The sequence below is a fragment of the Mustelus asterias genome, unplaced genomic scaffold (genome assembly GCF_964213995.1).
Source record: "Mustelus asterias unplaced genomic scaffold, sMusAst1.hap1.1 HAP1_SCAFFOLD_539, whole genome shotgun sequence".
Taxonomy (NCBI): domain Eukaryota; kingdom Metazoa; phylum Chordata; class Chondrichthyes; order Carcharhiniformes; family Triakidae; genus Mustelus; species Mustelus asterias.
In genome coordinates, this window is record NW_027590490.1 from 207,257 (window position 1) to 233,567 (window position 26,311).

At 47.9% G+C, this 26,311-nt stretch overlaps 1 protein-coding gene across 1 annotated transcript in view; it reads left to right on the top strand.

Moving 5' to 3' along the window:
- Nucleotides 1-382: 382 nt before the first annotated feature.
- slc6a7 (solute carrier family 6 member 7) overlaps nucleotides 383-26,311 on the top strand; it is a 61,038-nt gene continuing 35,109 nt past the window's right edge. The window contains exon 1 of the mRNA XM_078205003.1: nucleotides 383-548. Coding sequence (XP_078061129.1) covers nucleotides 465-548 — 84 coding nt within the window. The 5' untranslated portion in view covers nucleotides 383-464. The remainder of the gene's footprint in view (nucleotides 549-26,311) is intronic.

Here is a 26,311-nt window from a genome sequence, read left to right on the forward strand (position 1 = left end):
TCTCAATATTGACCCACTGACAGTACAGCGCTCCCTCAATACTGCGTTCGAGCCTGGATGTTGTTCAAGATCTCTGGTGTATCCTCCAGCTTTCCCCTGGTGAATTCAGGGGACGTGCTGTGCTGTTTGTGTTTTGTAATTTTGCCCTACCACCACAGAATTAAAATGTTCCACTGACAACAAACACTTAGCTGATCTGGAAGAGTTGGCGTGCAAATAGCTCCACCCTCTGTCACTCTGGGTTATTATACCTGTGATAAACACAGTGGCCTCCAGGTGTTTTGTTACTGTCTCCATGGAGACAGGTGAAGGATCGTCTTACAGGTGAGACGCAGTTGTTACTCTTCAGTGTTTGTGGCCGTCAGCACCTTGGTCTCTGCCTGTCACTGTGGACTTTGCCTTCACTCCAGCTCCAACTTATTTATCTCTTGATGTCAACCAGGAACAACTTAAACCAGTTCTAAATGAGACTTCTAGAAAAATGGGCCAATTACATGAAGAACACAGAGAGCATCAGTCAGGAAATAAAACCATCTGGAACCCAGCAGGTGAGGTGGGCTCGGGGAAGTGGAGGGAGAGGCAGGCTGGGGGCGTTTGAGTAAATCTACCTTGAACCCTTTCCACTCCCAACAACTTCCTATCATTTCACGGATCACTTGAAAACATGTCAGGAAGATCGAGTGTAAATGCATCAACAGAAGGATATTGGAACAGAAATGCCTTTGGTGGGAAACGGGTTAGATTAGTCCAATGACGGGAAACGGGTTAGATTAGTCCAATGACTGAGAGGGTAACTATTCATTATCCCGCGGCTATGGGCAATGCAGAGAGCTCAGGAGAGGAGGAGGTGGGGCTTTGACAGAACTTTACCCCAAGCATTAACTATTGTGTTCTAGTTGGTAGTTGTAAACCCAGAGAGAGCGTTAACTAGCTGTCGGACGGGACAGAGAGGAACCATCTGATGTTCAACTGTGTGCAAAAAAGACTAGCTTTTTTGATGGACTTTGGGGTGGGGGGAGCGGTGTGTAGTGGTGATGTCACTAGTAATCCGAGGTCCCAGGCTAGCGCTCTGGAGGCATGGGTTCAAATCCCACCACGGCAGCTGGTGGAATTTAAATTCAGTCAAATAAACCTGGAATTGAAAACCAGTCTCAGTAATGATTACCTTGAAACTATCAACTGTAAAAACCCATCTGGTTCACTTGTTCTCCCCGTGTCTGCGTGGGTTTCCTCCGGGTGCTCTGGTTTCCTCCCACAGTCCAAAAGACGTGCTGGTTAGGTGCATTGGCCATGCTAAATTCTCCCTCAGTGTACCCGAACAGGCGCCAGAGTGTGGCGACTAAGGGATTTTCACAGTAACTTCATTGCAGTGTTAATGTAAGCCTACTTGTGACACTAATAAATAAACTTTTTAAAAAATGTCCTTTAGGGAAGGAAATCTGCCATCCTTACCCGCTAGGCCGACATGTGACTCCAGAGCCACAGCAATGTGGTTTACTCCTAACTGCCCTCTGAAATGGCCAAGCGAGACACTTGGTTCAAGGGCAATTAGGGATGGATAACAAATGCGACACCCACATCCCAAGAAAGAATATTTAAAAAACGCCTTTGGGATGACCAGTGACTGTGAAAGGTGCTATATAAATGCAGTTCTTTCTAATGTGTTGCCTAACTGATTGCCGGTAGAATTTGGCACAGACAGGCGGTTCTGTGGGAGTGAACGAGAATCCAGGATGGTAGTCTGCCTCCCTGGTGCCGGGGTACTGGATGTCTCCGAGAGGGTAGGAAGCATATTAAAAAAGGAAGGTAGTCAAACAGATGTGATTATACACATTGGTGAAAATGATGTAGGTAGGAAGAGCAGGGGGGGTCATACGAGAGAAATTCAGGGAGTTGGGTGCTAGGCTAAAAAGTAAGGCCTCCAGGGTAGCAATCTCTGGACTTCTCCCGGTGTCTAGTGCAAGTGAGGCTCGGAACAGGGAGATTCTACAGTTGAACGCGTGGCTAAAGGACTGGTGCAAGAGGGAGGGTTTTAAATTCATAGATAACTGGGAAATCTTCAAGTCAGGATGGCAACTGTACAGAAAGGATGGGTTACACCTTAACTGGAAGGGAGCAAATATCCTGGCTGGGAGTTTTGCTAGAGTGTTTCGGCAGGATTTAAACTAGTGTGGCAGGGGGGTGGGGAACAAAACAGGAGGTCAGTAAATACTGAGGCTGGGGTTGAGCTGGGGGCCAGGGCAAGGCTAGCTAAGAAGAGGAGCACTCTGGAGGAGGATGACCTGAGTGGGCCTGGAGGTCTGGAGTTCATCTGCTTCAATGCGAGGAGCGTAACGGGTAAAACAGACGAACTTAGGGCCTTAATGCTTATGTGGAATTTGGATGTGGTTGCGGTGACGGAAACTTGGTTAAAAGAAGGACAGGACTGGCAGCTGAATATTCCGGGGTATAAGTGTTTTAGGCGAGACAGAGGAGGGGCTAAAATAAGTGGGGGAGTAGTGATATTAGTTAAGGAGCATATTACCGCGGTGCAGAGGGTAGACAACTTAGAGGGGTCATGTACTGAGTCGCTGTAGGTGGAACTCAGAAACAGGAAGGGTGCAGTCACTATGCTGGGGGTGTACTACAGACCACCCAACAGCCCACGGGAAGTGGAGGAAAGGATATGTCAGGAGATTTTGGATAGGTGCAGAAAAAATAGGGTTGTTGTGGTGGGGGATTTTAATTTCCCTGGCACAGACTGGAAAGTGCTTAGAGCTGGGGGTCCGGACGGGGAGGAATTTGTAAAATGCGTACTGGAAGGTTCTTTGGAACAGTATGTAGATAGCCCGACTAGAGAGGGGGCTATACTGGACCTAGTTCTGGGAAATGAGCCCGGTCAGGTCGTCAAAGTTTCGGTAGGGGAACATGTGGCAAATAGTGACCACAACTCTGTTAACTTTAGGATAGTAATGGACAAGGATGAGTGCTGTCCTACGGGCAGGGTGCTAAATTGGAGGAAGGCTGACTATAGCCGGATTAGGCAGGAATTGGTGGATGTTGATTGGGAGAGGATGTTCGAGGGTAAGTCCGCGTCTGGCATGTGGGAGTCTTTTAAGGAACTATTGATAAGGCTGCAGGATAGGCATGTGCCTGTAAAAAGGAAAGATAGGAAAGGTAGGATTCGAGAGCCGTGGATAACCAGGGAAATTGAGGATCTGATTAAAATGAAAAGGGAGGCGTACGTTCAGTCCAGGCAACTGAAAACAGATGGAGCTCTGGAGGAATACAGAGAGAGTAGGAAAGAACTCAAACGGGGAGTTAGAAGGGCAAAAAGAGGTCACGAGATGTTCTTGGCAGGCAGGATTAAGGAAAATCCTAAGGCATTCTATTCATACGTTAGGAACAAAAGAGTTGTCAGGGAGAAAATCGGACCTCTCGGGGACAAAGGAGGGGAATTATGCTTAGAACCCAAGGGAATAGGGGAGATCCTAAATGAATACTTTGCATCGGTATTCACGAAGGAGAGGGGCGTGTTAACCGGGAGTGTCTCGGAGGGAGGTGTTGACCCGTTAGAGAAAATCTCCATTACAAGAGAGGAAGTGTTAGGTTTTTTAGGGAACATTAAAACTGACAAAGCCCCAGGGCCTGATGGCATCTATCCTCGACTGCTCAGGGAGACGAGAGATGAAATTGCTGGGCCTCTGACGGAAATCTTTGTCGCTTCTTTGGACACGGGTGAGGTCCCTGAGGATTGGAGGATAGCGAATGTGGTCCTGTTGTTTAAGAAGGGTAGCAGGGATAACCCAGGAAATTATAGGCCGGTGAGCTTGACGTCCGTGGTAGGGAAGTTGTTGGAGAGGATTCTTAGAGACAGGATGTATGTGCATTTAGAACGGAACAATCTCATTAGTGACAGACAGCTTGTTTTTGTAAGAGGGAGGTCGTGCCTTACAAATTTGGTGGAGTTTTTTGAGGAAGTGACAAAAACGGTTGATGAAGGAAGGGCCGTGGATGTCGTCTATATGGATTTCAGTAAGGCATTTGACAAAGTCCCACATGGCAGGTTGGTTAAGAAGGTTAAGGTTCATGGGATACAAGGAGAAGTGGCTAGAAGGGTGGAGAACTGACTTGGCCATAGGAGACAGAGGGTAGTGGTCGAAGGGTCTTTTTCCAGCTGGAGGTCTGTGACCAGTGGTGTTCCGCAGGGCTCTGTACTGGGACCTCTGCTATTTGTGATATATATAAATGATTTGGAAGAAGGTGTAACTGGTGTATTCAGCAAGTTTGCGGATGACACGAAGATGGCTGGACTTGCGGATAGCGAAGAGAATTGTCGGGCAATACAGCAGAATATAGATAGGCTGGAAAATTGGGGGGAGAGGTGGCAGATGGAGTTTAATCCGGATAAATGCGAAGTGATGCATTTTGGAAGAAATAATGTAGGGAGGAGTTATACAATAAATGGCAGAGTCATCAGGAGTATAGAAACACAGAGGGACCTAGGTGTGCAAGTCCACAAATCCTTGAAGGTGGCAACACAGGTGGAGAAGGTGGTGAAGAAGGCATATGGTATGCTTGCCTTTATAGAACAAAGAACAAAGAACAAAGAACAATACAGCACAGGAACAGGCCCTTCGGCCCTCCAAGCCCGCGCCGCTCCCCAGTCCAGGATTGAATCCTGAATCCAGGATCCCCACCCAATTTTCCAGCCTATCTACATACCAATATCCTATCCACCGAGCTGTCCCTCACAGCTACGATGCTTTGTTCATTACAACCTATTAACTTACCCCCACCCCCCCATTCCAGACCATGTGATCTCCAGGGAGAGGCGAAAACCCAGAGTGAAAAACCCCAGGGCCAATATGGGGAAAAAAAAATCTGGGAAATTCCTCTCCGACCCCCTGAGGCGATCGAAACGAGTCCAGGAGATCACAATGGCCCCGATCGGAAAATGCTTCCCAACCCTAGTCATTTCCACTTCCACGAACACCATATGAATCCCCTGCCCCCGAGACAGGTTCCCAACTATCCGCAGTATCACTCTGTACTGGCACCAGCAAGATGATCGTAGAATGAAGCCTTGAAACGAGAAACCAGGAACAATTAGCCCGCGCCGCTCCCTGGTCCAAACTAGATCACTCTTTTGTATCCCTCCATTCCCACTCCGTTCATATAGCTGTCTAGATAAGTCTTAAACGTTCCCAGTGTGTCCGCCTCCACCACCTTGCCCGGCAACACATTCCAGGCCCCCACGACCCTCTGTGTGAAATATGTCCTTCTGATATCTGTGTTAAACCTCCCCCCCTTCACCTTGAACCTATGACCCCTCGTGAACGTCACCACCGACCCGGGGAAAAGCTTCCCACCGTTCACCCTATCTATGCCTTTCATAATTTTATACACCTCTATTAAGTCTCCCCTCATCCTCCGTCTTTCCAAGGAGAACAACCCCAGTTTCCCCAATCTCTCCTCATAACCAAGCCCCTCCATACCAGGCAACATCCTGGTAAACCTCCTCTGTACTCTCTCCAAAGCCTCCACGTCCTTCTGGTAGTGTGGCGACCAGAACTGGACGCAGTATTCCAAATGCGGCCGAACCAACGTTCTATACATCTGCAACATCAGACCCCAACTTTTATACTCTATGCCCCGTCCTATAAAGGCAAGCATGCCATATGCCTTCTTCACCACCTTCTCCACCTGTGACGTCACCTTCAAAGATCTGTGGACTTGCACACCCAGGTCCCTCTGCGTCTCTACACCCTTTATGGTTCTTCCATTTATCGTGTAGCTCCTCCCTACATTATTCCCACCAAAATGCATCACTTCGCATTTATCAGGATTGAACTCCATCTGCCATTTCCTTGCCCAAATTTCCAGCCTATCTATATCCTTCTGTAGCCTCTGACAATGTTCCTCACTATCTGCAAGTCCTGCCAGTTTTGTGTCGTCCGCAAACTTACTATAGGACGGGGTATAGAGTTTAAAAGCTGGAGTCTGATGATGCAGCTGTATAGAACGCTGGTTCGGCCACATTTGGAGTACTGCATCCAATTCTGGTCGCCGCAATACCAGAAGGACGTGGAGGCGTTAGAGAGAGTGCAGAGAAGGTTTACCAGGATGTTGCCTGGTATGGAGGGTCTTAGCTATGAGGAGAGATTGGGTAAACTGGGGTTGTTCTCCCTGGAAAGACGGAGAATGAGGGGAGATCTAATAGAGGTGTACAAGATTATGAAGGGGATAGATAGGGTGAACGGTGGGAAGCTTTTTCCCAGATCAGAAGTGACGTTCACGAGGGGTCACGGGCTCAAGGTGAGAGGGGCGAAGTATAACTCAGATATCAGAGGGATGTTTTTTACACAGAGGGTGGTGGGGGCCTGGAATGCGCTGCCAAGTAGGGTGGTGGAGGCAGGCACGCTGACATCGTTTAAGACTTACCTGGATAGTCACATGAGCAGGCTGGGAATGGAGGGATACAAACGATTGGACTAGTTGGACCAAGGAGCGGCACAGGCTTGGAGGGCCGAAGGGCCTGTTTCCTGTGCTGTACTGTTCTTTGTTCTTTGGAGAAGGCAGCTTTTCTCTCTTTGGCAGCACATCACTGGGAGTGACTCCCAAATTCTCTCTGATGGGTATGACTCTGAACAGGTCTGGTCGCTGCCTCTAGTCGTGCCTGAGCTTGACCGGGCTGACTGAATTAAACAATTATCTAATTTTTGATTACAAATAGAAAAAGGCAGGTGATCTCACAGCCGCATCAGCAGATGCCTATAGCATTGCTCACAAAAGAAAGATTGATAGCATTTGACAGCAGGAAAGGAGGCCATTCGGCCCATTGTGCCCGTGCCAGCTCTTTGAAAGAGCTATCTAATTAATCTCACTCCCTTGCTCTTTCTCCATATCTCAGTAAATGTTTCCGTAAGTATTTATCCAATTATCTTTTGAACGTTATTATTGAATCTGCTTCCACCAGCCTTCCAGGCAGCACCTTCGAGGTCACAACAATGTGCTGTTAAGGAAGAAAGACGGGCATTTCTGTTGCAATTTTCACAACCTCAGGACATTCCTGAACATGTTGTGAACTTATCCACTGTTGGCAGGGCCTGACTATGGGCTAGGGATAGGACTTTCCTGGGGCAGGATGTACATCACTGCAGCTTTCTTTGTCCTGGTCAGGAGGCCAAAGTTGTCGTATGCATTGGAGGACAATTCCAAGCTACATTGCATGTTCAACTCTGAACTGGCTGCCAAAGCACCAAAATTGGCAAACAGGAATTTGCGAACCATGTCCTGGGTCTTTGCCTGGATTTGGTGCAGATTAAGCAGCTTTGTATCCAAACTTTGGCTGATTTTGATGCCAAGATCAGCATCATGGAAGGTTTTGGAGAGCATGGCAGAAAAAAAACACACAAGACCTTAACCATTCACTGTTTGGAGAAGCTTCGCCTCATTGCCTTCACTCCTATTTCCAATTACTTTACATCCCTCAATCCTTCCGCCAGCGGGAACAGTTTCTCTCTATCTACTCTGTCCAGACCCTTCTTGAATACCTCTATCAAATCTCCTCTCAGCCTTCTCTTCTCCAAGGAGAACAGCCCTAACTTCTCCATTCTAGCCACATAACTAAAGTTTCTCATCCCTGGAACCATTCTCGTGAATCTTTTCTGCACTCTCTCTCTCTAATGCCTTCACATCCTTCCTAAAGTGTGACACCCAGAACTGAACACAATACTCCAGCTGAGGCTGAACTAGTGTCTTAGACAAGATCAACATCACCTCCTTGCTCTTGCACTCTATGCCCCTATTAACAAAGTCTAGGATACTCTATGTTTTATCCACTACTCTTTCCAGCTGTCCTGCCACCTTCAATGCTGTGTTCACCAGTTCCCTCTGCTCCTGCACCCCCTTTAGAATTGTACCCATTATTTTATATTGTCTCCCCATGTTTTTACCAAATTGAATCACTTCACATTTCTCCACATTTAATTTCATCTGCCACTAGTCTGCCCATTCCACCAACTTCTTTATGTCCTTTGAAGTTCCAAACTATCCTCTCACAGTGGTTAGCGCTGCTGCCTCACAGCACCAGGGACCTGGGTTCAATTCCAACCTTGGGTCACTGTCTATGTGGAGTTTGATTTTTGATTTGATTTGATTTATTTTTGTATTAGTATACAGTGAAAAGTATTGTTTCTTGCACGCTATACAAAGCATACTGTACAGAGAGAAGGAAGCGAGAGAGTGCAGGATGTAGTGTTACTAGGGTGTGGAGAAAGATCAATTTAAGATCAACATAATGTGAGGTAGGTCGATTCAAAAGTCTGATTGCAGCAGGGAAGAAGCTCGTTTGCACGTTGGCAAATCAGACCACAAGGCTGTGCTCCTGCTCCCGGCTTACAAGCAAAAACTGAAGCAGGAGAATCCATCAAAGAGAGTCGTGCAATGTTGGTCTGAGGATTCGGATGATCTCCTACGGGGCTACTTGGAGTCAGTGGGCTGGTCAGTATTTACAAACTCTGCGACCAGCTTGAACGAGTATGCCACTACAGTAACTGACTTCATTAGTAAGTGTGTAGAAGACTGTGTGTCAAAGAAGCAAATCCGTGTGTTCCCCAATCGGAAACCATGGATGAACAGGGATATTCACTGCTTGCTGAAGTCCAGGTCTGAGGCGTTCAAGTCAGGCGACACTGACCTATACAAGAAAGCCAGATACGATCTAAGGAGATCCATCAAAGATGCCAAAAGACAGTACTGGACCAAGTTAGAGTCCCAGGCTAACCACACGGACTCCTGCCGACTGTGGCAAGGTCTGCAAGACATAACAGGCTACAAGATGAAGGCATGTAAAATCGCCGGCTCCAACGCACCCCTCCCTGATGAGCTCAATGCATTCTATGCCCGTTTTGAGCAAGAGGTCAGCGAGAGCATGCCCTCCACTCTGGATGAACCTGTATCTGGGGGTCACCATTGCAGATGTCAGAGCAGCTTTCTCCAAGGTCAACCCACGGAAAGCGACTGGCCCGGATGGGGTACCTGGACGTGCTCTCAGATCCTGTGCGGATCGGCTGGCGGGAGATTCACAGACATCTTCAACCTCTCTTTACACCAATCTGAGGTCCCGATCTGCTTCAAGAAGACGACCATCATCCCGGTACCTAAGAAAAACCAAGCAGCGTGCCTTAATGACTATCGGCCGGTGGCTCTGACATCCATCATTATGAAGTGCTTCGAAAGGTTAGTCATGGCACAAATTAATTCCAGCCTCCCGGACTACCTGGATCCACTACAGTTTGCCTATCGCCGCAACAGGTCCACAGCAGACGTCATCTCCCTGGCCCTGCACTCAACCCTGGAACACCTAGATAACAAGGACACCTATGTCAGACTCCTATTTATTGACTACAGCTCAGCCTTCAACACCATTATTCCCACAAAACTCATCTCCAAACTCTGTGGCCTGGACCTCAGCACCTCCCTCTGCGACTGGATCCTGAACTCCCTAACTCACAGACCACAATCAGTAAAAATAGGAAACAACACCTCCTCCATGATCCTCAACACCGGTGCCCCACAAGGCTGTGTTCTCAGCCCCCTACGATACTCCTTATACACCTATGACTGTGCGGCCATTTCCTCTCCAACTCAATTTTCAAGTTTGCTGATGACACCACAGTAGTGGGTCAGATCTCAAACAATAACAAGACAGAGTACAGGAATGAGATAGAGAATCTGGTGAACTGGTGCAGCAACAATAATCTCTCCCTCAATGTAAACAAAACAAAGGAGATTGTCATCGACTTCAGGAAGCGTAAAGGAGAACATGCCCCTGTCTACATCAATGGGGACAAAGTAGAATGGGTCGAGAGCTTCAAGTTTTTAGGTGTCCAGATCACCATCTGGTCTGGTTCTGGTCTCCCCACGCCGACACTATAGATAAGAAAGCCCACCAACTCCTCTACTTTCTCAGAAGACTAAGGAAATTTGGCATGTCAGCTACGACTCTCACCAACTTTTACAGATGCACCGTAGAAAGCATTCTTTCTGGTTGTATCACAGCTTGGTATGGGCTCCTGCTCTGCCCAAGACGCAAGGAACTACAAAAGGTCGTGAATGTAGCCCAATCCATCACGCAGACCAGCCTCCCATCCATTGACTCTGTCTACACTTCCCGCTGCCTCGGCAAAGCAGCCAGCATAATTAAGAACCCCACACACCCCGGACATTCTCTCTTCCACCTTCTTCCATTGGGAAAAAGATACAAAAGTCTGAAGTCACGTACCAACCGACTCAAGAACAGCTTCTTCCCTGCTGCTGTCTGACTTTTGAATGGACTTACCTTGCATTGAGCTGATTTTTCTCCACACCCTAGCTATGACTGTAACACTACATTCTGCACTCTCTCGTTTCCTTCTCTATGAACGGTCTGTTTGGCACGCAAGAAACAATACTTTTCACTGTATGTTAATACATGTGACAATAATAAATCAAATCAAATCAAAAACGTTCTCCCCGAATCTGCATGGATTTCATCCGGGTGCTCCAGATTCTTCTCATAGTCTAAAGATGTGCAGGTTAGGTGCGTTAGCCATGGTGGATGCGCAGGGTTGCAGAGATAGGGTGAGGGAGTGGGCCTGGGTAGGATGCTCTTTTGGACAGTCAGTGCAGACTTGATGGGCCGAATGGCCTCCCTCTCTGCACTGTAGGGATTCTATGGTTCACAATGCTTCCAAATTTTTTATCATCCACAAAGTCTGTAATTGTGTTCTGCCCCAGGATCAAGCTCATTAATATATATCTGGAAAAGCAAGGGTCCCAACACTGAACCCTGGGTAACTACACATTACTGGGGACCGAGTGTAGGGTAACAAAGTTTGCGGATGACACAAAGATGAGTGGGAAAGCTAATTGCATGGAGGATGTGGAAAGTCTGCAAAGAGATTTGGATCGGCTAAGTGAGTGGGCGAGGATCTGGCAGATGGAGTATAACGTTGGTAAGTGTGAGGTTATCCACTTTGGAAGGAATAATAGTAAAATGGACTATTATTTAAACGGTGAAAAATTACAACATGCTACTGTGCAGAGGGACCTGGGGGTCCTTGTGCATGAATCACAAAAACTCAGTTTGCAGGTGCAGCAGGTAATCAAGGCAGCAGATGGAATGTTGGCCTTTATCGCGAAGGGGATGGAGTATAAAAGCAGGGAGGTCTTGCTGCAATTGTACAAGGTACTGGTGAGGCCGCACCTAGAGTACTGTGTGCAATTTTGGTCCCCTTATTTAAGAAAGGATATATTAGCTTTGGAAGGAGTACAGAGAAGGTTCATCAGGTTGATTCCGGAGATGAGGGGTGTAGCTTATGAGGAGAGATTGAGTAGTCTGGGCCTGTACTCATTGGAGTTTAGAAGGTTGAGGGGAGATCTTATAGAGACATATAAGATAATGAAGGGGCTCGACAAGATAGAAGCAGCGAGGTTATTTCCACTTACAATGGAAACAAGAACTAGGGGGCATAGCCTCAAAATACGGGGGAGTCAATTTAGAACAGAGTTGAGGAGGAACTTCTTCTCCCAGAGGGTAGTGAATCTTTGGAATTCTCTGCCCAATGAAGTAGTAGAGGCTACCTCGTTAAATGTGTTTAAGTCACAGATAGACAGATTTTTAATCCTTAAGGGAATTAAGAGTTATGGGGTGCGGGCGGGTAAGTGGAACTGAACCCACTATCAGATCAGCCATGATCTTATTAAATGGCGGAGCAGGCTTGAGGGGCTAGATGGCCTACTCCTGCTCCTATTTATTATGTTCTTACTACAAACTTTCCTCCATTAATCACGACACTCTCTTTGCTGTCACTCAGCCAGTTCCATATCCACGTTGCTGCTGTCCCTTTCATTCCATGAGTTAGAACTTTTCTCACAAGTCTGTTGTGTGGCACTGTATCGAATGCCTTTTGAAAGTCCGTGTACACCACATCAACAGCATTACCCTCATCGACCCTCTCTGTTACCTCCTCAAAAACTCCCAACAAATCAGTTAAATGTGATTTTCAGTTAATTAACTCACATTTATCCATGCCATTATTAATTTTGCCCAGAATTATTCCTCTTTTTACCATCTTTTTACAATTTATATGCCTGTCAGAGGCTTTGGAATTTAAATTTATGTTAGCTGCCAGTCTCTCTTCATACTCTCTTTGCCCCTCTGAACTCTCGATATTCAGCCTGGTTCTCCATTGTATGAACATACAAATTAGGAGCAGGGAGTAGGCCACTCAGCCCCTCGAGCCTGTTCGGCCTTTCAATTGGATCATGGCTGATCTGATTGTAACCTCAACTCCACACACTGCCCATACCCTGATAACCTTTCACCCCTTTGGGCATCAAGGCTCTATCTACTTCTGCCTTAAAAATATTCAAAGACTCTGCCTGCATTGCCTTTTCAGGAAGAGAATCCCAGAGACTCCTGACCTGCAGAGAGAAAAGGATTCTCCTCAACTTTATTATAAATGAGCGACTCCTGAATTTTAAACAGCGACCCTTCGTTCTAGATTCTCCCACAACAGGAAACATCCTCTCCACATCCACCCTGTCAATACCCCCTCAGGATCTGAAAGGTTTCAATCAAGTCTTTTCTTACTCTTCTAAACTCCAGTGGATACAAGCCCAACCTCTTCAACCCTTTCCTCACAACACAACCCTTCCATTCCTAGCTCTGACGAAGGGTCATCCACATTCTTTTCTCTCTCCAGAGATGCTATCAGACCTGTTGAGTTTTTCCAGCATTTTCTGTTTTTGTTTAAGTCTCACTGGGGGCTGTGATCTGGATGTCACACCTCGCCAGCTTTCTATCAACAAGATCAGTTTCCTTGGGTCTGTCGGCAGTGGTGTGTCCATGAGGGTGCAGACATTCCAGTGCCCAATAGTGACCAGTGTCACCTCAGCACAGACTTGGTGGGCCGAAGGGCCTATTCCTGTGCCGTACTGTTCTTTGTTCAGAGATCATAGAATCCATACTGTGCAGAAGGAGGCCATTTGGCCCATAAAGTCTGCACCGACCACAATCCCATCCAGACCCCACTCCTGTAACACCACATATTTACCCTGCTAATCCCCTGATACTAGGATCAACTTAGCATGGCCAATCAACCTAACCCACACATCTTTGGACTGTGGGAGGAAACCGGAGCACCCGGAGGAAACCCACACAGACACGGGGAGAATGTGCAAACTCCACACAGACAGTAACCTGAGGCTGGAATTGAACCCGGGTCCCTGGCGCTGTGAGGCAGCAATGCTAACCACTGTGCCACCGTTCTTTGTTCTTTACTTTCTTTTCTGAGACAAACCTATGCCTGCTGGCAAGGGAGGTGAAGCAGACAATGTTTAGAGCACCTTTTCTATCCCTTTCAATACTAAGAAGGTGAGCAGTATGGTCCTGAAAGGGCTGCTTTGTCATCCAGGGGCCGTCGAGTTCCAATTCTGCATCAATCCAGTCAAGAACGACCCTATCCTGAGCTGCCTGTGTGGAGGGTCACTGCTGCTTCTCTCAGTGGCCCCTCACCTGCTGCACCATCGCTCATCCATGATCACCGCAGCACTAGCGACAGATAGATAGGTGATAGAATGTGACTTGTGTGTGATTATTGGGAGGAAGAGTTACGCATCACCAGCCATAAGACCATAAGACATAGGAGCAGAATTAGGCCACTCGGCCCATCGAGTCTGCTCCGCCATTCAATCATGGCTGATATTTTTCTCATCCCCATTCTCCTGCCTTTTCCCCATAACCCCTGATCCCCTTATTAATCAAGAACCTATCTATCTGTCTTAAAGACACTCCACAGCCTTCTGCGGCAAAGAGTTTCACAGATTCACCACTCTCTGGCTGAAGAAATTCCTCCTCATCTCTGTTTTAAAGGATCGTCCCTTTAGCCTGAGGTTGTGCCCTCTGGTTCCAGTTTTTCCTACTAGTGGAAACATTCTCTCCACATCCACTCTCTCGAGGTCTCGCAGTATCCTGTAAGTTTCAATAAGATCCCCCCTCATCCTTCTAAACTCCAACGAGTACAGACCCAGAGTCCTCAACCGTTCCACATACGACAAGCTCTTCATTCTAGGCATCATTCTTGTGAACCTCCTCTGGACCCTTTCCAAGGCCAGCACATCCTTCCTTAGATATGGGGCCCAAAACTGTTCACAATACTCCAAATGGGGTCTGACCAAAGCCTTATACAGCCTCAGAAGTACATCCCTGCTCTTGTATTCCAGCCCTCTCAACATGAATGCTAACATTGCATTTGCCTTCCCAACTGCCGACTGAACCTGCACGTTAACCTTAAGATAATCTTAAACAATGACTCCCAAGTCCTTTTGTGCTTAGAACATAGAACATAGAACAGTACAGCACAGAACAGGCCCTTTGGCCCACGATGTTGTGCCGAGCTTTATCTGAAACCAAGATCAAGCTATCCCACTCCCTATCATCCTGGTGTGCTCCATGTGCCTATCCAATAACCGCTTAAATGTTCCTAAAGTGTCTGACTCCACTATCACTGCAGGCAGTCCATTCCACACCCCAACCATTCTCTGCGTAAAGAACCTACCTCTGATATCCTTCCTATATCTCCCACCATGAACCCTATAGTTATGCCCCCTTGTAATAGCTCCAACCACCCGAGGAAATAGTCTTTGAACGTTCACTCTATCTATCCCCTTCATCATTATATAAACCTCTATTAAGTCTCCCCTCAGCCTCCTCCGCTCCAGAGAGAACAGCCCTAGCTCCCTCAACCTTTCCTCATAAGACCTACCCTCCAAACCAGGCAGCATCCTGGTAAATCTCCTCTGCACTCTTTCCAGCGCTTCCACATCCTTCTGATTTCCTAAGCATTTCCCCATTTAGAAAATAGTCTATGCCTCCATTCCTCCTTCCAAAGTGCATAACCTCACACTTTTCCACATTGTATTCCATCTGCCACTTCTTTGCCCACTCTCCTAACCTGTCCATGTCCTTCTGCAACCCCCCTGCTTCCTCAATCCTACCTGTCCCTCTACATATCTTTGTATCATCTGCAAACTTAGCAACAGTGCCTTCAGTTCCTTCCTCCAAATCGTTAATGTATATTGTGAAAAGTTGTGGTCCCAGCACCAACCCCTGATGCACACCATTTGTCACCAGCTGCCATCCTGAAAAAGACCCCTTTATCCCCACTCTCTGTCTTCTGCCAGTCAGCTAATCCTCTATCCATGCCAGGATCATACCCTCAACACCATGGGCTCTTAACTTATTTAACAGTAATAGAGATGTGGAGGAAGAAATTGCTAAGCAGATTATGGATATGTGTGGGGGTCACAGGGTAGTTGTCATGGGGGACTTTAACTTTCCAAATATTGATTGGAACCTTTGTAGGTCAAATAGTTTGGATGGGGCAGTTTTTGTGCAGTGTGTGCGGGAGGGTTTCCTGACACAATATGTGGATGGGCCGACTAGAGGTGAGGCCACATTGGATTTGGTACTGGGAAATGAACCGGGCCAAGTGTTAGATTTGATTGTGGGAGAGCAATTTGGAGATAGTGACCACAATTCGGTGTCTTTTGTTATTGCAATGGAGAGGGATAGGGCCGTACGGCAGGGCAAGGTTTACAATTGGGGGAGGGGTAATTATGATGCGATTAGGCAAGAATTAGGGGGCATAAGTTGGGAACAGAAACTGTCAGAGAAAGGAACTAATGAAAAGTGGAATTTTTTCAAGGAACAAATACTGGATGTCCTTGATAGGTATGTTCCTGTCAGGCAGGGAGGAAATGGCCGAGTGAGGGAACCATGGTTCACAAAAGAGGTGGAATGTCTTGTGAAAAGGAAGAGGGAAGCTTATGTAGGGATGAGGAAACAAGGTTCAGATGGCTTGATTGAGGGTTACAAGTTAGCAAGGAATGAGCTGAAAAAGGGGCTTAGGAGAGCTAGGAGGGGACATGAGAAGTCCTTGGCGGGTCGGATCAAAGAAAACCCCAAGGCTTTTTACTCTTATGTGAGGAATAAAAGAATGACCAGGGTGAGGTTAGGGCCGGTCAAGGACAGTAGTGGGAACTTGTGTATGGAGTCAGTAGAGATAGGCGAGGTGATGAATGAATACTTTTCTTCAGTGTTCACCAAGGAGAGGGGCCATGTTTTTGAGGAAGAGAAGGTGTTACAGGCTAATAGGCTGGAGGAAATAGATGTTCGGAGGGAGGATGTCTTGGCAGTTTTGAATAAACTGAAGGTCGATAAGTCCCCTGGGCCTGATGAAATGTATCCTAGGATTCTTTGGGAGGCAAGGGATGAGATTGCAGAGCCTTTGGCGTTGATCTTTGGGTCCTCGCTGTCCACGGGGATGGTGCCAGAGGACTGGAGAATGGCGAATGTTGTTCCTCTGTTTAAGAAAGGGAATAGAAATGACCCTGGTAATTATAGACCGGTTAGTCTTACTTCGGTGGTTGGTAAATTGATGGAAAGGGTCCTTAGGGATGGGATTTACGACCATTTAGAAAGATGCGGATTAATCCGAGATAGTCAGCACGGATTCGTGAAGGGCAAGTCGTGCCTCACAAATTTGATAGAACTTTTTGAGGAGGTAACTAAGTGTGTTGATGAAGGTAGGGCAATTGATGTCATATACATGGATTTTAGTAAGGCGTTTGATAAGGTCCCCCATAGTCGGCTTATGATGAAAGTGAGGAGGTGTGGGATAGAGGGAAAGTTGGCCGATTGGATAGGTAACTGGCTGTCTGACCGAAGACAGAGGGTGGTGGTCGATGGAAAATCTTCGGACTGGAGGCAGGTTGCTAGCGGTGTGCCGCAGGGATCGGTGCTTGGTCCTCTGCTCTTTGTGATTTTTATTAATGACTTAGAGGAGGGGGCTGAAGGGTGGATCAGTAAATTTGCTGATGACACCAAGATTGGTGGAGTAGTGGATGAGGTGGAGGGCTGTTGTAGGCTGCAAAGAGACATAGATAGGATGCAAAGCTGGGCTGAAAAATGGCAAATGGAGTTTAACCCTGATAAATGTGAGGTGATTCATTTTGGTAGGACAAATTTAAATGTGGATTACAGGGTCAAAGGTAGGGTTCTGAAGACTGTGGAGGAACAGAGAGATCTTGGGGTCCATATCCACAGATCTCTAAAGGTTGCCACTCAAGTGGATAGAGCTGTGAAGAAGGCCTATAGTGTGTTAGCTTTTATTAACAGGGGGTTGGAGTTTAAGAGCCGTGGGGTTATGCTGCAACTGTACAGGACCTTGGTGAGACCACATTTGGAATATTGTGTGCAGTTCTGGTCACCTCACTATAGGAAGGATGTGGAAGCGCTGGAAGGAGTGCAGAGGAGATTTACCAGGATGCTGCCTGGTTTGGAGGGTAGGTCATATGAGGAAAGGTTGAGGGAGCTAGGGCTGTTCTCTCTGGAGCGGAGGAGGCTGAAGGGAGACTTAATAGAGGTGTATAAAATGATGAAGGGGATAGATAGAGTGAACGTTCAAAGACTATTTCCTCGGGTGGATGGAGCTATTACAAGGGGGCATAACTATAGGGTTCGTGGTGGGAGATACAGGATGGATATCAGAGGTAGGTTCTTTACGCAGAGAGTGGTTGGGGTGTGGAATGGACTGCCTGCAGTGATAGTGGAGTCAGACACTTTAGAAACATTTAAGCGGTTATTGGATAGGCACATGGAGCACACCAGGATGATAGGGAGTGGGATAGCTTGATCTTGGTTTCAGATAAAGCTCGGCACAACATCGTGGGCCGAAGGGCCTGTTCTGTGCTGTACTGTTCTATGTTCTATGTTAACAGTCTCCTATGCGGCACCTTGTCAAAGGCATTTTGGAAATCTAAATAAATCACATCCACTGGTTCTCCTTTATCTAACTTCCTTGTTACCTCCTCAAGAACTTGAACAGATTTGTCAGACATGACCTCCCCTTGACAAAGCCATGCTGACTCAGTCCTACTTTATCATGCACTTCCAAGTACTCTGCAATCTCATCTTTAATAATGGACTCTAAAATCTTGCCAATGACCAAAGTCAGGCTAACCGGCCTATCATTTCCCATCTGCTACCTCCCTCCCTTCTTAAACAGCAGTGTTAACAGGGCAAGCCTAACTCTCTTGCCCTGACCTATCTTGGTCCAGGGGTAAAGTGAGTCCAGACAGTTGGAGATGGATGTAGTGCTTGACTGGTGTGTCTTCTGTGTCTTGTCAAGCCCTCCAGGTTCCACAACACTGTGCTGACCTGCCTCCAACACCGCCAGGCCTTAGATTGGTCTTAGCTGCTCAGTCCACTGGAACCAGTCTTCACATGACAGGGTAGGAGACTCAGCAGCTGCCCCCGCCTGGTTTGGGCCACTGTTCAAAGCGGGTTACTGGGGTGTGGCCACTCTCACACGCTAACAATATTTGGAGCCACAGGGGAGAGCGGGGAAAGGTGAGGGCCAATGCAGGATGAGCCAATCCTAAGAGTGTGGCAAGCTTGCCTGAGATAGGACAAAGAACAAAGAACAGTACAGCACAGGAAACAGGCCCTTCGGCCCTCCAAGCCTGTGCCGCTCCTTGGTCCAACTAGACCAATCGATTGTATCCCTCCATTCCCAGGCTGCTCATGTGACTATCCAGGTATGTTAGGCGTGTCAGCCTTTAGTGCAAAGGGATCGGAGTGTACAAGTAAAGGAATCTTTCTACGATGACACAGGGCATTGGTGAGATCACGCCCAGAGTATAATACCATGTGCTATTTTGGTCTCCTTACTTGAGGGAGATATACTTGCCTGAGAGAGAGGGTAATGAAAGTTCAGCGGACAGGTTTGTCCTGTTAGTAAATATTGAGATGGCTGTGCCTAAATTCCTTTCAGATATACGAGAGGTGCTCCAATTGACAGGGTAGATGCTCAGAAAATATTTTCCTTGACTGGAGAATCTAAAACAAGTCACAGTCTCAGAGTACAGGACCAGCCATTTCAGACTGAGATGAGGAGAAATCTCTTCACTCAGAGGGTTGTGAATCTTTGGAACTCCCCCGGCCCCCCGCAGAGGGCTGGAGATGATCATTGATTATGTTCAAGACGGGCGTTGATAGGTTTTTGCGAATGGACCAGCCTCCCATCATGCTAAACAGAATGTGCTTTCCATCGGCTTCCCCTGGAACGGACTGGGGGTCTGGGGGGTGCTGTGTAACAGACATTATTCCTGAAGGTACATTTCACTCCTGAATTTTCCCATCTCCAATGGGTTCGACCCCACCCGCTGTCAGGCATTTCATATCCTAATGACCAGCCACAGAACAATAAACCTTTCATACAGTCTGGCTGCTGCACTGCTATCAATATCACCCTCCAGGTAAGATATTTACACCAAAGCCCCTGCTCAGCGCAGAGCTTCTGGAACATTCCTCCCTTCACCATTCCGATTAAATGTACAGTCATCTTGTTATTCCCTGCAGCACTGCTGCAGACTATCTAAATATAGTTCATTATATTGAATATGTTACAACGTTCCTGTTGACGTCACAAATAGCAGTCCAGACTGCTTTTGTCCCTGTCTGTCTTCATTCCAGTCAGTGTAACCAGTGAAAGAATCTTCTCCTTTCATCATTTATGTATCTCTGTGGGTGGCATTATCACCTCCGGTGTCATAGGTTCAAGTTCCACTCAGTAACTCACATTGGTACATTCAGAATTGTACTGAGGGACTGCCGCACTGTCAGAGGGTCAGTACTGAGGGAGTGCCGCACTGTCAGAGGGTCAGTACTGAGGGAGTGCCGCACTGTCAGAGGGTCAGTATTGAGGGAGTGCCGCACTGTCAGAGGGTCAGTACTGAGGGAGTGCCGCACTGTCAGAGGGTCAGTACTGAGGGAGTGCCGCACTGTCAGAGGGTCAGTATTGAGGGAGTGCCGCACTGTCAGAGGGTCAGTGCTGAGGGAGTGCCGCACTGTCAGAGGGTCAGTACTGAGGGAGTGCCGCACTGTCAGAGGGTCAGTATTGAGGGAGTGCCGCACTGTCAGAGGGTCAGTGCTGAGGGAGTGCCGCAGTGTCAGAGGGTCAGTACTGAGGGAGTGCCGCACTGTCAAAGGGTCAATACTGAGGGAGTACCGCAGTGTCAGAGGGTCAGTACTGAGGGAGTGCCGCCCTGTCAGAGGTGAGCAGCTCCTGTGACGTGAGGATGTGATTGGATTACTGGAGCTCTCCATGCAGCTTTCTGTTATGTAAAGCAATCACAACTGTTTGTGTGCAGTCCAGTTTGCGATGTCACCAGGAATGTCTGTCGTACACACTTACAGAAAACACACAAGGGTTTCAGCTAAATTTAGCGCAGGAAGTATAATGACGTAAAGAGACACACCCCATGACGTAAGAACACTGAAGCTCAAGAGAGGGTGGGGCTGATTGAATCATTGAGATAAAGTGGGTGGATGAGGAAGAAGGAACTTAAATATGCACAATTGTTCACCTTACTCCCCTTCCACTGGTACTGATTGGCACTCTGTTACGGTGCCATAGGTCTCCACTGACCTTCCAAACCCTCAAACAAGGGACAAGCAAGACCCTTGGTCGAAAGGTTTGGCAGAATATCCTGGTATGGCTCCCAGTGTGACTGTGATAGCCTTAGAAACATAGAAACATAGAAAAACTACAGCACAAACAGGCCCTTCGGCCCCCAAGTTGTGCCGAACACATCCCAACCTTCTAGACCTACCTATATCCCTCCATCCTATTAAGTCCCATGTACTCATCCAGGAGTCTCTTAAAAAACCCTATTGAGTTTGCCTCCACCACCCCTGACGGCAGCCGATTCCACTCGCCCACCACCCTCTGTGTGAAAAACTTACCCCCAACATCTCCCCTGTACCTATCCCCCAGCACCTTAAACCTGTGTCCTCTCGTAGCAGACATTTCCACCCGGGGAAAAAGCCTCTGAGAGTCCACCCGATCTATGCCTCTCAACATCTTATACACCTCTATTAGGTCTCCTCTCATCCTTCGTCTCTCCAAGGAGAAAAGACCGAGCTCCCTCAGCCTATCCTCATAAGGCATGCCACTCAATCCAGGCAACATCCTTGTAAATCTGCTCTGCACCCTTTCAATCTTTTCCACATCCTTCCTGTAATGAGGCGACCAGAACTGAACACAGTACTCCAAGTGGGGTCTGACGAGGGTCTTATATAGCTGCATCATTATCCCCGGACTCCGAAACTCAATCCCTCGATTGATAAAGGCCAGCACACCATACGCCTTCTTAACCACCTCCTCCACCTGCGGGGCCGATTTCAGAGTCCTATGGACACAGACCCCAAGGTCCTTCTGATCCTCTACTGTACTAAGAGTCTTTCCCTTTATATTGTACTCCTTCATCCCATTTGTCCTACCAAAATGGACCACGACGTATTTATCTGGGCTGAAGTCCATCTGCCACTTCTCCGCCCAGTCTTGCATCCTATCTATGTCCCTCTGTAACTTCTGACATCCCTCCAGACTATCCACAACCCCACCAACCTTCGTGTCATCGGCAAACCTACCAACCCATCCCTCCGGTTCCTAATCCAGGTCATTTATGAAAATGACAAACAGCAAGGGTCCCAAAACAGATCCCTGGGGCACACCACTGGTGACCGACCTCCATTTAGAAAAAGACCCATCTATACCCACTCTCTGCCTCCTTTGGGCAAGCCAGTTCTGGATCCACAGGGCAGCAGCCCCTTGGATCCCATGCCCTCTCACTTTTTCTAGAAGCCTTGCATGGGGGACCTTATCGAACGCCTTGCTAAAATCCATATAAACCACATCTACCGCCTTCCCTTCGTCAATGTGTTTAGTCACATTTTCGAAGAACTCCACCAGGCTCGTAAGGCACGATCTGCCCTTGACAAAGCCATGCTGAGTATTCTTGAGCATACTAAACCTCTCTAAATGCTCATATATCCTGTCCCTCAGGATCTTCTCCATCAGCTTACCAACCACTGAGGTTAGACTCACCGGTCGGTAATTACCTGGGCTATCCCTATTCCCCTTCTTGAAAATAGGAACCACATCCGCAATCCTCCAATCCTCCGGCACCTCTCCCGCCTCCATCGACGATGCAAAGATCATTGCCAGAGGCTCTGCAATCTCTCCCCTCACCTCCCACAGTAACCTGGGGTACATCCCATCCGGACCCGGCAACTTATCTATCTTGATGCCATTCAAAGATTCCAGCACAACCTCTTTGTTAAAGTCCACACACTCAACCCTTTCAGTCCACCGCACGCCCGCAGTACATCCACCCAGGTCCTTCTCCTCTGTGAAAACCGAGGCAAAATACTCATTAAGCACCTCTGCCATTTCTACTGGTTCCGTACAGACTTTCCCGCCTTCACCTTTTATAGGCCCTATTCCTTCACGTCTCATCCTTTTACTCTTCACATATTTATAGAACGCCTTAGGGTTCTCCTTAATCCTACCTGCCAGGGCCTTCTCGTGACCCCTTCTGGCTCTCCTAATTTCCTTCTTTAGTCCCTTCCTACAAGCCGTATACTCCTCTAAATCCCTATCTTCGCCAAGCTCTCTGAGCCTTTTGTACACTTTCCTTTTCTTCCTCGACTAGGTCCCGCACAGCTTTCGTGCACCACGGTTCCTTTAACCTACCAACACCTCCCTGTCTGCTCGGAACGTTGTCCTGTAGAACTCTAGACAGACATTCCTTGAAAAACTGCCACCTCTCTTCAGTACATTTCCTCGAGAATACCTCCTTCCAATTTACTCCTCTAATTTGCTGCCTTATGTCTTCATATTTCCCCTTACTCCATATAAACACTTTCCTAGCTTGCCTGATCCTCGCTTTTTCCAATGCAAGCATAAAGGAGATAGAGTTATCATCGCTATCCCCAAGATGCTCTCCCACTGAGAGATCTGACACCTGTCCAGGCTCATTAGCCAGTACCAGATCAAGTACAGCCTCTCCTCTTGTAGGCTTGTCCACATGCTGTGTCAGGAAACCCTCCTGAACACATCTAACAAACTCTTCCCCATCCAATCCCCTTACCCTAGGGATATTCCAATCTATGTTTGGGAAATTAAAGTCTCCCATCACAACAACTCTGCTATTATTGCATCTCTCCAGGATCTGTTTCCCTATCCGCTCCTCCACCTTCCTGTTACTATTGGGCGGCCTATAGAAAACTCCCAGCAAAGTGACCGGCCCCTTCCCACTCCGAACTTCCACCCACAGAGACTCGGTGGACAATCCCTCCACAGCATGCACCCTCTCTACAGCTGTGACACTATTCCTGATCAGCAGTGCCACTCCACCCCCTCTCTTGCCTCCCTCCCTGTCCTTCCTGAAACATCTGAATCCCGGCATCTGGAGTATCCAGTCCTGTCCCTGAGACATCCAAGTCTCCGTAATGGCCACCACATCATACTTCCAGGCATCGATCCACGCTCTGAGCTCATCCCCTTTATTCACTATACTCCTGGCATGAAAGTAAACACATCTCAATCCTTTGGTCTGAGCTCTCCCCTTCTCTATTCCCTATCCATCCGCCCTCTTGCACCGTCTATAACCCTTCTCTGTTTGCGAGCTAACTTCCTCACTCTCAGTCACCTCATTTTGATCCCCTCCCCCCAACCTATCTAGTTTAAACTCTCCCCAGTAGCCTTAGCCAACCTTCCTGCCTGGCTGTTCATGCTTGGCTGCCACCCCAGAGTTCAGAAGTCCAATTCCCTCCGAGGCAGCTTGTGAAACTGAATTCAATCCCCAGAAGACTGGCCATGAAAGCTGATGGATTTGTGCAAAAACCCAACTAGTTCCTTTCTTTAACAACTGTACTGTTGCAGTATATCTGTTTTAAAGTTTAAAGGGGCGGTGCTGTGGCACGGTAGTTAGCACTGCTGCCTCAGCACCAGGGACCCGGGTTTGATTACTGCCTCGGGTCACTGTCTGTGTGGAGTCTGCACATTCTCCTTGTGTCTGCGAGTGTCTCACTCGGCCAATTCAGAGGGCAGTTCAGAGTCAACCACATTGCTGTGGCTCTGGAGTCACGTGTAGGTCAAACCAGGTAAGCTTTCCTACCCTAAAGGACATTGGTGAACCAGATGGGATTTTACAACAATCGATGATCGCTCCAAGGCACCATCACTGAGACTAGTTTTATATTCCAGATTTATTAATTGAATTAATTTAAATTCCTCCGGCTGCCATAGTGGGATCTGAAGTTCTGTTCCAGTACGTTAACCTGGGCCTCTGGATTACACATCCAGTGATGTAACATTACTGACTTGTGCCTTGTAGATGGTGGATAGACTTTGGAGAGTCAGGAGGTGAGTTACTCACTTCAGGATTCCCAGCTTCTGACCTGCTCTGGTAGTCACTTTATTTGGCTACAGAACGGGGTTAGATACAGAGTAAAACTCCCTCTACACTGTCCCCATCAAACACTCCCAGGACAGGTACAGCATGGGGTTAGATACAGAGTAAAGCTCCCTGTACACTGTCCCCATCAAACACTCCCAGGACAGGTACAGCACGGGGTTAGATACAGAGTAAAGCTCCCTCTACACTGTCCCCATCAAACACTCCCAGGACAGGTACAGCATGGGGTTAGATACAGAGTAAAGCTCCCTCTACACTGTCCCCATCAAACACTCCCAGGACAGGTACAGCACGGGGTTAGATACAGAGTAAAGCTCCCTCTACACTGTCCCCATCAAACACTCCCAGGACAGGTACAGCATGGGGTTAGATACAGAGTAAAGCTCCCTCTACACTGTCCCCATCAAACACTCCCAGGACAGGTACAGCACGGGGTTAGATACAGAGTAAAGCTCCCTCTACACTGTCCCCATCAAACACTCCCAGGACAGGGGCAGCACGGGGTTAGATACAGAGTAAAACTCCCTCTACACTGTCCCCATCAAACACTCCCAGGACAGGTACAGCATGGGGTTAGATACAGAGTAAAGCTCCCTCTACACTGTCCCCATCAAACACTCCCAGGACAGGTACAGCACGGGGTTAGATACAGAGTAAAGCTCCCTCTACACTGTCCCTCATCAAACACTCCCATGACAGGTACAGCACAGTGTTAGATACAGAGTAAAGCTCCCTCTACACTGTCCCCATCAAACACTCCCAGGACAGGTACAGCACGGGGTTAGATACAGAGTAAAGCTCCCTCTACACTGTCCCCATCAAACACTCCCAGGACAGGTACAGAACGGGGTTAGATACAGAGTAAAACTCACTCTACACTGTCCCCATCAAACACTCCCAGGACAGGTACAGCACGGGGTTAGATACAGAGTAAAGCTCCCTCTACACTGTCCCCATCAAACACTCCCAGGACAGGTACAGCACGGGGTTAGATGCAGAGTAAAACTCCCTCTACACTCTCCCCATCAAACACTCCCAGGACAGGTACAGCACGGGGTTTGATACAGTGTAAAACTCCCTCTACACTGACCCCATCAAACGCTCCCAGAACAGGTACAGCACAGGGTTAGATACAGAGCAAAGCTCCCTCAACACTGTCCCCATCAAACACTCCCAGGACAGGTACAGCACGGGGTTAGATACAGAGTAAAGCTCCCTCTACACTGTCCCCATCAAACACTCCCAGGACAGGTACAGCACGGGGTTAGATACAGAGTAAAGCTCCCTCTACACTGTCCCCATCAAACACTCCCAGGACAGGTACAGCACAGGGTTAGATACAGGGTACAGCTCCCTCTACACTGACCCTATCAAACACTCGCAGGACAGGTACCACACGGGGTTAGATACTGAGGTAAGCTCCCTCTACACTGTCCCCATCAAACACTCCCAGGACAGGTACAGCACGGGGTTAGATACAGAGTGAAGTTCCCTCTACACTGTCCCCATCAACCACTCCCAGGACAGGTACAGCACGGGGTTAGATACAGAGTAAAGCTCCCTCTATACTGTCCCCATCAAACACTCCCAGGACAGGTACAGCACGGGGTTAGATACAGAGTAAAGCTCCCTCTACACTGTCCCCATCAAACACTCCCAGGACAGGGTACAGCACGGGGTTAGATACAGAGTAAAGCTCCCTCTACACTGTCCCCATCAAACACTCCCAGGACAGGTACAGCATGGGGTTAGATACAGAGTAAAGCTCCCTCTACACTGTCCCCATCAAACACTCCCAGGACAGGTACAGCACGGGGTTAGATACAGAGTAAAGCTCCCTCTACACTGTCCCCATCAAACACTCCCAGGACAGGTACAGCATGGGGTTAGATACAGAGTAAAGCTCCCTCTACACTGTCCCCATCAAACACTCCCAGGACAGGTACAGCACGGGGTT